Here is a 14,285-nt window from a genome sequence, read left to right on the forward strand (position 1 = left end):
AGTGGGACTCTCACTCAAAAAATTCAGTCTTTAAGATTGGGTGTCATGTAGACATGCGTTGTAGTTTGAAATTAGGCCAAGTAAAAAATGAAAGTAGTTTCTCGTCCGGGTTTTTTGAGCAAGGCGATGAGGGAGGTCCTTACTATTTGATATCTTACTATTTTTTCGAGGATTGTCAAAATGAAAGTAATATGTGTTTCTCGTCCGGTAATTCTGAGAAAGGTAACGAGAGAGGGTTTTACTATTTTCTATATCCAATTTATGAAATGAAATATCACTCTGGTAGCTGTGTTATGAGAGACCAGGTCCCAAGTGTATGTCTTGCCTGCACTCTGTGCATTTTCAAACAAACCATACTTGAAATGAAACTTCATGCATGCAGAAATACATTTGCTTTTTCTTTCCACTACAGATGTCAAGGGAAAATGACCATCTTAAAACTGGTATTAGTGTTGTAATGGCATTTCTGATACCAGTGTACTTGCAATTCTGATGTATTGTGCTATTAATTGAAACAGGTATAAAATACGTCTTTCAACAAATGTACGACTGAAATAAATTCCATGATATTCAAAACACTGCTTTATTTATCATTGGTGTTTGTGACTTTTTGTGTCCACACAGCTGGTATGTATCTGCATTTCTTCACAGTACAATTGTAGCACATTCAACTGGAAACTGGGTTGTACAATTGCAGATGTGTGTCAAAATGATACTGATATGGCATTATAGCATTAAACATTTAAAGATGTTTCTTCATGTTCTAAAAAGACATTTGATAATCACTCATCATTTGGATGATGAATGATTGTATAGCACACTACAGATGATGCGACTCACGGCCGTGTCCGTGAATTTACATTGTAAAGAAAAGTATCTCGCAGAAATACGAGACAAACCAGAATCCGTGGAAAAGTTGTTTATTTTGTAGGTACACCCATTTAATAATTCTACATTTGCTGGAAAAGCGCATTCATTTTATCTTCAAAATATAACAATACATCGCCGTCAGATGCAACGTTACAGAGCAGAGTGTACGGGCCTCTACACAGCTACAGACACGCACACTTTGCCAATAAACGGTGCGGCACGGCCACTGCATTACCGTACCTTCCGACACTGCACGCACATGCACATAGTCACAATGACAGGAAAATGTATACAAACTCCGTACAATCCTCACAAGCATTTGTACAGTACAATTCATCCGCCTAAAATATGAGAAACGGGGAAAAATACGAACAGTGCGGGAAATACGCGTGGAATATCAGCGATTGTTCGCAAAAATGTTGCCGCTATCGCGTTCACGACGTACCGAGTGCGCTGTACATCACAGCCCAGGCCCGCCCGCGGCCCGCCCATCCAACTACAGTTCGACTGCTTTGTGGAGCAGTGTGAAATGCATGCGTTATTACATACGCACTACAGAAGCTACAGCTGTATTACAGCTAAGTAGAGGACGTAAGGCGTAATTAGAAATGAGACATCACCATTGGTAGGTGAATATTATTGTCAATTTCTTTTTTCGGCGGCCGAAAAAATAGTAAATATCAAAAAAGTCGATTCGGCAACTGAAAATCGATGCGGGCGGGGAGCGGGCTGGAACGAGAATTATGAATTTCTTGGTATTTTCAGCGCCATTTTGAAAATAGTAAATAGTAAAAAAATTGATGCGGCGGCCAAAATCGATGCGCGCAAGGACGATCGAGAAACTGGTTTCTTTTTTTACTTGGCCTTACATGTTGTACAAATTTAAAATTTGAAAAGAGTACAGACGTTGTGTGAACATATCGTTCAAGGTCACATTCCTGTGAACTCTAGATGAAGTGATACCAGTGGATAGGAAATTCAGAGGAGGCCATACCAACAGCACTGAAGGGTATTAAATTGGTGGCAAGTCCCTGACTGCAGTAGAAACAGATGGTGCACAGGGACTAGTGCTCAATTCTCAGAACATGCAATTTACCCAGTCAGGATATGTGTCGTCTTAAATCCGTTGTGGGTGTTAGTAAGTTATGAGATGGAATGCTTTCCCTGGATTTTATTTTCTGTGTGTGTTTGATAAATGGTTTTACCTTCCTGCCACATCTAATGACATATGTATGTTGATGAACCAGACAGTGTTAAGATGTGCTGTCTCCTACACTATCTTCTCACTAGTATTTTTTTTTTTCAAATCCTGTGGCCTTTTTGTCAAAGAGGAGGATTTAGAATCAATGCAAATGATAATAGTAGACACATTGCCTATCCCATACTGTCTTGCTGTAGAGTGTACAATGTAGGTTCATGAGGCGTAATCTCTCAAATTATCTCACTACAAACTTCCAACACAAGAGAATCCACTTCCAGATTGATGTTTTCCTGTATAATTTAATACATCACATGATTCAAGCCATCATGTTTTTCCAATAAAAACATATAGCCTAAGGGCAGGGTCCCGGTATATCCGTAAGTGATTAATCTAAGTTGTGCATAATGTTTGTAGTGTACATCAATGTTTTTTCATGCCGCTGCCACTAAGTGTTGCCAGAGGCATTATGTTTTTTGTTGGTTGTCCTGTTCATCCATCCTTCAGTCCTTCCGTCTGTCTGTAATCGATTTTGTGGAGAGCGTAACTGAAGAACTGTTTTAGGTATCCAAAGGAAACTTAGCATATATACAATGTATGGATGAGTGGCTAGATAGGCTGTGCCTATCAACTTTTTGGGTGCATATTCTCAAGGTCAAGGGTCGAGGTTTAGGTCAAGTTCTGTAAATTTCACCCCATATCCCCCATATTTCTGCAATGCCTGAAGCCGAAGGTATTTTAACAGAACTTTAGTGAGTACACGTATTACCAGATAGAGAGAGATTTTTTTGTTTTTTTTGTTTGTTTGTTTGTTTTTTTTGGGGGGGGGGAGTTTTGAGGCAAGGTCAAAGTGAACCTGCTTTAATAAGTTTTAAAACCTGAAAATGGCTCAAGGTATGTTCATAAAACGTTTAATAGTACGTAGTTAAGCATGTATGCATGTAGTGCCTGACAATGACTCTCTTGAAAATTATTGGGTCATGGGGTCAAAGGTCAAAGATCAAAAGTCAGGTTTAAAGTCTAAAATTGGAGGTATTATTTGATGGTGAAATTGTACTGTTTTCTCCATGCCTTCATGAAACTAGGTAAACATGCTTAATTACACAGTGATTCTGTTTGGAAAGATTCGGGCCATGGGGTTAAAGGTGAAGTGGCAATGTTTAAGAATACTACTGTTTTTCCCTATAGTTTGAAAATAGCTCTAAGTATTAGCATGAAAATTAGATATTACCAGCTAGTGATTATTTGAAGAAAAATGTAGATCATGGGATCGAGTGGTAAGGGTCAAAGTTCAAATAAAATGCTCAAATTCCCAAATACTTGCTCTCCGAAACGATTTAGCCATACATGAAGCAACATTTCTATCTTTTTTTTCAGCTGAGTACAGTTGCATTTTATGTCAAAACCAGTATTTTAGTATGTTTCCAGGGATGTACACTCTGTACATGCCTGCCTACATTCTCTGTACCTACTGTACCCACCTTTTATATTCAAGTGCACATCCTGAAAGATTTTTAATAGTGAGGTCTCCTACATGTCTACTGTGCACAACGTACTTTACTATTGAAGCATCTTATTCCAACATGCTGCTACTGAAAAGAGTGCTAGCTGGATATTTTCACAAAATCAAGAAATATGATATCCACCATAAATATAATGACCAAACAAGAGGCCAGTTTTTAGTTACATGTACAATATGCCATCTGGAATGGTGCCTGAGAATGGTTGTGCAATTGATTTCACAGCAGTTGTCCTTATGCTGCAATCCCTCCGAGACAGCACGGACAAGCTAATCACATGTGAAATCAATGATAGGATCCTTGAATAGAAAATTGATGGTATTTTTACCCTCCTGTTTCTATGACAACTGCGTCAATTTACAGGCTCTTCTCTAGGAGGATGATATTGTATCTTCAAAAGTGCAATCCTATGTATTGTACAGCGTTGCCAGGCATACTCATAATATGTACAACCTATATTCAAGTGATTATTGTAGTCTTCCTTTTATACTATGGCAAATCTACATTGGAGCCCTATACATGAAGCTGTCATTGACACTGTTATGTTTAAGCAAAGACGATCATACTCATAGAACTTGCCTCAAGCAAAAAATGACTAGGGTCCTTCAACATAAAAGCAGTGTCCAACAATTTAAACAAAGCAGCATCCATGGTTATATCTCTGCCTTGACCCACACAAAGAATGTGATGTGAATGTTAGTTTATCGCCCCCGTAACTGTGTTTGTAAGTCTCCTTGTGGGGAATCAAGTCATGGCAGTGACCTGTAAAAGGTTACTGTTTAATGCTTTCTACTCCATCCACTCTATTCCTACATTGTAGGTGAGGTGGGACTTCTGCTCTTCAAACAGGACAAGCTCAACAAGTTTCTGGGCTACCGCGGGGCCGCGAAGCAGACAGAGAACAAGCTGGTCCGCGATGTCTGCAAGCCTGGTGACCTTTACTTCAACAGCGGTGACCTCATGATGTTTGGCGTGGATGGCTACGTCTACTTCAAGGACCGCTTGGGGGACACCTTCAGGTGAAACTCCTGCCCAGAGCTTTCCTCTCTCGACTAAAGACCATGTTGGCCTAAGCTATGAAAATTGGCTGCTGTTTAAAAGGAAATGTTTTGCTCATTTCACGTTACAAGAGGCTAGTGCAAAAAAAAAAAAAAAATGTTACACGTGAAAAACCGCATGTTTTGATTTTGAGGAATTAAAAACAAGAGAAATTCATCTTACGAGGTGGAGCGTGAAAAATTACCTGCGCAAAAAATTCCACTTTTACAATATCTTTTCGTATCCATTCTCTTTACTGTCATACTTGCATACAGTCATCAGTTAGATATCATCGGAAGGCAAAATTTTGTGCAAGTAAAAAGGCACTTACATAATCAGTGAGATGAAAGAGGTGCCATAATTTTGCAAGTGTATTGAGGAAAGCAGTAAAGCAAAAGCCCAGAGTATGTTGTTGTCTTTTATTATGTATCTATGCCTCTTAAAAGGATGGTACAGTTTCAGTTGAGATGGGACTTCATGTTTCCTGTGTTTTTGATGATTTTTTTTTTTAAGATAATGAGAAACATCTTATGAAATTTGACAATGCACATCATTCAAAGAGGAATTCAATGTTTTGATGAAAATTGGTTTTGAAATAGTTGAGGTATCCAAAAACAGAAACAAAACAAATTGAATTCCTTTGGAGAATTTTTTGCGCTTGAACATTTTATAAAACGATTTCTAAGTATCTCGCAAAAAGTTAAAAGCTGAATCGTCACCTCAGCCAATTACTTTTATTATCACTTTATTAGTCTTTTAAGACTACCCTCCTGCCATTGATATAGTCTATATCATGAATATATCATATAATAGCTTTTTAACAAATGTCAAACAGTGTCTGTTTGAATGTTCCTTGCTGTTTCATGCTACTAACATTCATTGCACTAGATGAATGCCTTTCTGCAGAGACTACAGAAACCATTTACAGTACATTGTATAATGCAGTTGATCGGCCTTGACATTGTTGCTTAACAGCCCTTATCAGTTCATAATATTATTTTCTTGGTCTCATTCGTACTCGAGCCAGCATTTCATACTGTAAGCATTGTTTTGTGGATGTGAGTGGGGTCTCTGTTGTAGGACTTCTGTGTGTGCAGAACTTTGTACTTCGCAAGGCATTTTTTTTTTTTTATTTGTTAATATTCCAGCAAATATGGCATGATCACAGTGTAGGTCACAGAACTCCAGACTGTCAACAATCTAAACTTTAGACAAGGTGAAGGTGCATCGAACTCTGGAACATGTTACGCTCATGCTGAAGTGTGATTCAATTCTGCCCATCATGTACTGAACATTTCCTACCAGCATGCAGACCTCTTATCTTATCCCGAGTGGTCCCATTGAAAGGGATTGTTTGCCTGGTGATTGTTCAAACTCTTTCTGCTGCACGTGACTGCCGTTCCCTCTCAATAAATTCCTCTCATTACTGCTGCTTGATTCCCCATATGGAGTCAAGTCGGTGCCTTTGATCTATTGGAGTCATTGTTGCTTAGTCTCTGCACAGTCTTGCCATATTTTATTTTGATAGCTCAGGAGATTTGGGATGGGGTTCATTGCAACCCAACAGCGAAGGATAGCAAGAAAATAAGACTATTCCCAGGATTGCCTCTAATTTTTTTACAGAGAGATCAGTGAGGTCTTACCCTTACATCAGCATTTGTGGAGAATTGCTGTATTTTTATAGATTTTATTGACCTACTCTCAGGCACGAATGATGTGTTTTAAACTCATGCGGTTCCATAAAGCTATACTTAATGATGTAGCAAAACTAAAGACCCCAAAACACAGGAGGTGATGGGGGGGGGGGGGGGGGGGACTCACTCACATAAACTGTACAGCTAACTAGTGTACCTGTAGGTGTTACGTGTTAGTAGTAATGTTATAGCACTGACATTTTCTTTCAAAGATAATAACTATTATAAAATGGGTTCAAGAATGTAGCCAATAGGAAGCGCTGAAATGAGTCACGTGTGCTTTGGTTATTCTAGTCCCATCGCACTGCATGTTAAATTCACCGTGGTTAAATCCTATTGCCGATCGTCTGTGCGCGTGGCGGCTCCTTTGAATTGCATGCATACATACAGTACGCGCTGTCAATCCTGTAAACAACTTCTCCAGGCTGCCGGCCGGCCAGCCTTTCTTTCTCTTGTGCATAACGTGTGGCATACGTACACTGTATACTCTTATATACGTACACTTTGTACAGTACAGTAGACCAAGCGTTGTGGGACCGGACGCGTACATGGAGTCACTTTGAAGGGCAAAATCCAACGATTTAGCAGGTTAATTCTCACGCCGTTTTCAGAGTATGTTGTCTAGTAGGCCTATATGAGGAGTCTATATCAAGTCTTTAAGGTAAAGGGTGCATATTCTATGTAAAATAAGTAAGTTTTCATGCAGGAAATTAAGTGTCCGGAAACCCAACCCCCCATCATACTTATACTGTATGTGCGGGATTTCCGAGTGCAACGTGCGTAAATGTTTGGGACGAACATCTTCTGACATCTTGACCCACAAAGGTACGTGAAAAACGCTGGAAAATGCTGTTAGTTTTCGAATTTTCGACCCATTTTATAAAACAAATGATGCACAGGATTATTTCGTGGCATTAGTGGAGGCGTAGCTCACTCTTGGGTATTTACAATGTAGTGCAACTTGCACTCGGCTTTGCCTCGTGCATGTTTCACAATTGTAAATACCCTCGACTGCACTATACGCCTCCACTAACGCACTCTATCCTGTGCATCATTTGTATACCAACCCCCCACCTCCACCACTGTAGTATCTTATCACTAGGTTCAGTCCTTCATAGGACCATTGTATTGATAGTTTATCATGTGGTTTGTATTGATATGGGTCCATCATATCAGTAGGTTGTCTCATGGTTCAGTGATATTGGTCCATTGTATCAATATTATATGTAGATCATGTGAAACCTTTCATTCTCAATCAGCTCGAATCAGGATGAAAATAACACTTTAGTTTTATTGAGAAAAGATGGTCAAGGTTTTGCCCTGCAAACAAATATCAAATACACTACCGGGTATAGAATCTTGTGAATACTTCATATGCTTTTCTCAGTCGTTCGTTGCTTTCATTCTCAATCAATGAATTAAAATCACGGGAAAATGCACTGAAGTTTTATTGAGAAAAGATGGTCAAGGTTTTGACCTGCAAACAACTACCAAATACACCGTGGAACCTTGTGAATACTTCACATGCTTCACTGCTAAACGGCTGAATGGCACAGACAATTCTGAATGGCTCTCTATCCTAGAGATCGGACACTGCTGATGCCTTTGTTCAAATGGTCGTAGGTAAACTTGTACACTGTGAGGGTTGGATGGGGTTGGTATCTCATTGTTCAATAAAGTATAGGATGGCAAAAACAACCTTACTGTAAATGGGGGTATCAGAGCCAGAGCAAAATAAGGGAAGTTTTTTGTTTGTTTGTTTTTTTTTTGTTGTTGTTGCTTGGTATGAGTTAGAGCCTCAATAGGCATAGACCCTTTATACATGTAGTGCTTCTGCAGCAAATAGATTCCACTGACAATTGTGCATTTCAAATGTTGGTGAGTGCACTTTTTACTGTTTGTTTTGTTTTGTTTTGTTTTTTGATAGTGTGTATTGACTTTGGAACAATGTTTGAGAAATGAATTGATTCAGTTCTTCAGTACTGATAAAAGCAAAGGTTGAAAAAGATCAAATGTACCCCTCCACAACAATCTTATCTGTTTTGTTTTGTTTTTAATGATAAATCTAGATGAATCTAGAGCATGTGAACTTTCCTGATTATGCAAGGTTAGATGAGTTGCAATTATTGCATTTACTGCAAGGCAGTGCTCTCTGCAGTTGTTTTTAGGCCAGCCAAGCCGTGGCAAACAGGCTGGGTCCGTGACCGGTTAGATGATCCGCAGTACTCAAAGTCATTCTTGTGGTCAGTTTGTCCTTGTTGCCATTGTGAATACAGCGAGTCTCGAGTTTTGATATTGCACAAAACTCTGAATGTCATCAAATGTATTGGAAGGCCCGTGCAAACAGGAACAGACATTCCAATGTTGCCACCCCAACAACCGTTCATGCGACCCGTATGTAGTTGGCAGGAAGTACAAATGTATGCAGGAAGTGATAACACATTTGAATGAGTATAGAGTGCCAGAAGTTGTGAATCTGTCCTTGCACAGATTTCAGTTTCCACTTTGTGAGCATTATGTGTACAAAGCAATCAAAGCTGTCACGATACACATTGTGATTGAAGCCTCGTCCTGACTCAATGTTATTCTAATTTAGCCTCCTTTTTTTATTTCTTGTCAATTTACCTTTTCATCTTATGTTATTTCTCTAGTGTATGTACAGGCATTTATTTCAATATTAACCCGATGAAGATGGGCTTATTTTGCTACAACACGCATTTACCATAGACACTTGCCCGAGTATACTCCCGACTCATCTGCAACGGCTTAAAATGTCCACAGAAATACAAATTGTGCATTACAATCATTCTCTCAAGTAATATTGTTGAAGTACACATTGTGAAAAGCTGAGGTACAATTGTACATTGTAAATCATACATGTACACTTCCCTTTTTTCCACATTAACAAGCATTTTTAAAATTGAATTAAATTGTATGGCATTTCATTATTTTTTTTTCATTTCCAACAAAATTGTATGCAATCATAAACATGTAATTACCATGATTATATGAATGCAAGATATTTCAAATATTTACATTTGTGAGTGAACTGTTATGTTTGATAAAGGTAATTAAGTGGAAACTATAGTGTAAGTCATATGGACGTAATTGATATTGCATTAAAAAAGCAATGGGTAAATTGACCACATTTGTACACTATATTGTACAAAGTGTAGCATATCCAAGGAAAATCAGAACCAAAAAGATTTATGTACATTATATTGCCCTTGTTGTATCCATCTATCCATCTGACTTTCTGTCGCCCTCCTGCTTCCTGTCCTTCTGCTTGACACAGGTGGAAAGGAGAGAATGTTTCAACGACTGAAGTCTCCAACGCGATGAGCAGACTGCCTGCCGTAATGGAGTGCAATGTGTACGGGGTGGAAGTACCAGGTTAGTCAAGTGAGGTGTCAGTTGTCAAGATCACCGTGTGTGTTAGTCAGGTGAAGGGTATGTGGTACCGAGAGTCCCAGATCTGTTCATGAGAGACAGCAAAAGGAGGTACATGTAGTACTAGGATAGTCGCATGATGAGCGAGTTGGAAGTGCTGGGTTAGTCAAGTGAGCACTATACAGAATGAAAGTCCCAGGTAATAGTCAAGAAAGGTACCGTATGCTGGTCGTATTATGTAATTGAATAGTCAAAATAAAACATGAATGACCTGTATAAAGTACTAGTATTGCTGTAAAATCTTGTAACGATTGCAGAGTGTCATCCATTTTGTTTGAAATTTTGCATTTTTTTATAGTTAAAGGGATCGTATAGTTTTCGTTGAGACCTAATTTCAGGTTTCCATGATTTTTGGGTGAGATAATGAGAAACCTCTTGATATGAAATATGAAAGAGCATGTAATTCCATGAGGAATTAAATGTTTATTTGATGAAAATTGGTTATGAAATGGCTGAGATATCCAAAACAGAGCAATTCCAATAAAGTGTGGGTCCCACACTTTATTAAGATCGCTTTGTTTTACTTTGTTTTTTGATGTTTCAGTCATTCCAAACCCGATTTTCATCAAATAAACTTTGAATTCCTCTTAAAATGGTATGCCCTGTACTACTTCATAAGTGCTTTCTTGGTATCTTGCAAAAACTTAAAAGCCCAATTCTCAGCTCCACCAATACTGTACCATCCCTTTAATTTGTTGTCTCCAAGACATTGCATTTTCTGTAAAACTTACTACATGGCTGGCATGGCGCCCCATTATCAAAGGGTTAAGTGTGATGCATACCCATATTGTCAAGTGAGAGGAGAGATACCCTGGTAGTCCTTGGTTATTCAAATGAAATCTGAATAGGTTTGAAGTCTGATTTGTCATAAAATGTTATTTTATATTAAAGTGGAGGAGAAGAAATAAAGAAATATCTATGTGAATAAGTACATTTTCTTTGAAGACAGGAATTGAGTGAGTCTAGCTTAATGTGTACCGCTTAATGTGTACCAGATTAGTCAAGTATGGTGTCGTCAGTTGGGAGGTTGTACTGCCTCTGTCATGTATGATATATTCCAGGGTGGTCAAGTAAGGAGTCAGGTAGGATGTGGTACAGAGTTCGTCAGGCATGATGTGTACCAGGGGCATAAAGATTATTGTTTGGGGCATTGACTAGGTTCTTCAGTTGGAGAATTTCTGGAGGAACAGGTTCATAATGAAAGAAGAAAAGTTGTTATAACAGTTAAAGTCAGTGAGTCCAAATTTATCACCAGAAAAGTGTGCATAGTGAGGACAGTAAAGTCAAAAGATGGTGAGTTGTTTAGCTACATGTATAGACCGATTCAAGTGACTGTTCATGGAAGTGCGCCCTCTTAAGGCGACGCCATAACTGGGGGCCAACCAGGCCGGGTCGGCAAGCGCCGTGCGTGCGTGGCAAGGGTGCCAGCGGCAGCCAGTGCTTTTACCACCCGGCGCCAGCCGGCCAGCTACCTATCTGTGGCGCTGGCAGCGATCGACGCATCTGGATTTGTGACAACTATAAAGTCTACTTTTTTTTTCGTTAGCTAATTAATAAAATTAAACAACTTATACTGACTATGAGCGAATGGGTAGATGGCATATACGGCTGTAGCCCAAAGTTGAACTTCAAGGTAAATATCGGTACCATCCGTGAGTGTTTGTAGACTCTATTTCTTTTGCGATGACCTGGGTACTTGCGTGTAAGCCCCTTATAGATCTATTCACATTTGTGTAAGAGGATAAAAACACCTGGGGAGAACTATGGCTAGGCGCAGACAGACGTCTAGATAGTAAGCCTAGACTGTTGAGCAGTTAACTGATATAATTAAATACAAATAATGAATCAGAAAATTGAGCTAGATAGTAGATATGGCGCTATCAAAGCAACTAATAATATCAGTGTTAGGCTTTTCTCGGACCAGCGGGGTAGAGTCTGTCTAACGTTTTTTAGATCTTGTTTAGAATTCTAGCCAACAGTCCAGACTAGATCTAGACCCGTCTAGACCTATTGACTTCTAGATCCAAGCTACATCCTATATCATTTTCGGTTGTCACTAAATAAACTTCCGGCAAGTCTAACTAAGTAAACCAAACTGAAGGCAAATCTAGGCGTTTCTAAGCCGTATAAACTTAAGAAGTTAATTTACGTCGCCTGATGTCAACAACCAAAAATTCTACTGTTTAAGGTCAAAGTAACCTTGCATTTAACATCGAGCTAACGCCTAAAATTATAATCTACAAAAGTGATTTTCAAATCAAACTTTCTTAATATGAATTATGCTTATGAAACGGATGTTTGCCACCATTCATAGCAGTTTAAAATCTATAAGTATCACTTTATCAAAACTTAATCAAATTCAGAGTTCCAGGCCCAAATTGAATATGGTCAATTTAATGCTGAACGTTTAGTGAAGAAGTTAAAAATTACAGTATAAGATTTTTTTTTTACACATCTTGAAACATTCATTTGGCTGTAGTGTAGGCTTTGAAATGAAATGTCATATAGTATAATAGTAGCCAGGAAGTGTATTCTAACTTTTGTAAGTATTGCACCAAGCGTTAAAAAAAAAATATAATAATTAATGAATTATCAAAATCTTTCATCTGAACTTTTCTTCTAAAATGAACAACTTTATTTTACGAATATGAATATGCAGTGATTTACTCTATATTAAATAGAGAATCTATTAGGCATAGGCCAAAGTTTGTTTCGAAAATCTGTGCATTCTTTATACCGCTGTGTTTCACGTAAGTGTATATATTCATCATGCGTCAGTGGTGTCTGAATTTCACACACTGACGTGCAGCTTCCATTTCCGGTTTTTCGCCTGTTATTTGTGCACCCAAACAACTGCACAATATGTGGGTTTTTTTTTCTGATCCTTTGAAGCTTTCATTTTAGATCGATATGTCTGAATTACTCAATTTGTCCAAAAGAAAGGCATTAAATGCCGCTGAATGACTTTTCCACAGTGAGTAAAACAATCACAATTTTAGCGCGGCGGTCGCCGACCCAGCGGCCGCCGGCGGTGCATGCGGCCGCGCCCGGCTAACTATGCGCGATGGGTACGCTGGGCTGCTAGCTGCAAGTGCAACTCGCTGGGTAGCTAGCTCGCTGGGAGACCCCGTTGGCCCCCAGTAATGGCGGCCGTTATAGCGCCGCTAGCGGCGGTAGGTGAATAGGTCATCGAAATTGAAACGGTCTATAAGTGCAGCATGCCTTTTTTTTTTCATTAAGTCCCTTCATAAAAAGAACTGTTTAGTTATCATGGAAATACTCATGACTAATTCATACCACTGCAACACCTCTTGATTGTAATTTGTTTTAAGCGACATTTTGTACTTGGCTGCCAAAGCGATTAACTTCAAAGACGAGTATGTGCAAGTGTCAGTAGACTTGTATAATTATTATGTCTTTGAAGTTGCAGTAGAATATTCATTGCTAGTGATTGCAGGTGTTTTAATCAAGAGCCTTACCAGCTTGGTCCTTTTCATTTCTTTTCATGTAGGGTGTGAAGGAAGGGCTGGCATGGCAGCCATCGTCCTCCAGGATGGGGAAGACTTCAACCCCAAACAACTCTATGACCACGCCATCAACCACCTGCCAGACTACGCCTGTCCCAAGTTCGTCCGCATCATGTCCGAGATGGACATCACGACAACTTTCAAGCACAAGAAGAGAGCCCTCGTGAGCCAGGGTTTCAACCCAGGTGACATAGCCGACCGGCTGTACGTGGTGGATAAGGCGAAAGCCACCTACGCTGCCATGGACCCCGACTTGATGGACAGAATAGGGCGTGGAGCGTACAAACTATGAAGACCTCACCCTGGTTATAATTCACTTTCTGTCATCAGAAGAGTTTATAGCTCCAGGGTCGTCCTTGGGAATGGTAGTATTCCTAACAGAACGCAGTCAAAAAGTATGCTGCTATTTCGTGTCAAATTCCATCAGCATGAATGGGCACGGGCAGTACAGTGGTTGTGGTTCAGATTTTAAGACGGTGTGATGAAGGGCATATATCATTATTGTGCATGCCCTGATGTCGCTGTCAAGCAAAAAAATAGTACTTTTACAGTATTGTCTTTTGGACTGTTTTGGCAAGATGAAGAACACTGCCTGCATCCTATAAATGTCGAAATTGCTCAAAAAGAAGGGGAAAAAATAGAGGAAAAATCCCAGGTGGAACAGGGTGATTGATCGATGCATGCTGTGATAAAGTTGTCTTTCCAAAGTCAAATATCATTTCAACTTTAGTGAAGAAAAGCTGCTGTGTTGAGTCATCATGCTGCCGTCAGTTAAGTTGGTACTATTTATGTCTACACTATACGCGTATACGTATACCATTAAGCATTCAAATGTTCTTATTCTCAATTTGTGACAAGAAAGGTATAAAGAAGAATTTACTGCATTGTTTTTGTTGTGTTGTGGTACTTGAACAGCTATAGCCTTAAAAATTCTTTGTGTGGAGCACTTGGACATAGGCTGCTGGTCAAAGAAAAAAAAACTGCAACA

The 14,285-nt window shown here is 39.3% G+C and overlaps 1 protein-coding gene across 1 annotated transcript in view; it reads left to right on the plus strand.

Moving 5' to 3' along the window:
- The window catches only part of LOC140230440 (long-chain fatty acid transport protein 2-like), a 40,210-nt gene extending 26,126 nt beyond the window's left edge, over positions 1-14,084 (plus strand). The window contains exons 7-9 of the mRNA XM_072310594.1: positions 4,409-4,607; positions 9,616-9,713; positions 13,282-14,084. Coding sequence (XP_072166695.1) covers positions 4,409-4,607; positions 9,616-9,713; positions 13,282-13,589 — 605 coding nt within the window. The 3' untranslated portion in view covers positions 13,590-14,084. The remainder of the gene's footprint in view (positions 1-4,408; positions 4,608-9,615; positions 9,714-13,281) is intronic.
- Positions 14,085-14,285: the final 201 nt, after the last annotated feature.

This window comes from Diadema setosum, chromosome 7 (assembly GCF_964275005.1).
Source record: "Diadema setosum chromosome 7, eeDiaSeto1, whole genome shotgun sequence".
Classification (NCBI taxonomy): Eukaryota; Metazoa; Echinodermata; class Echinoidea; order Diadematoida; family Diadematidae; genus Diadema; species Diadema setosum.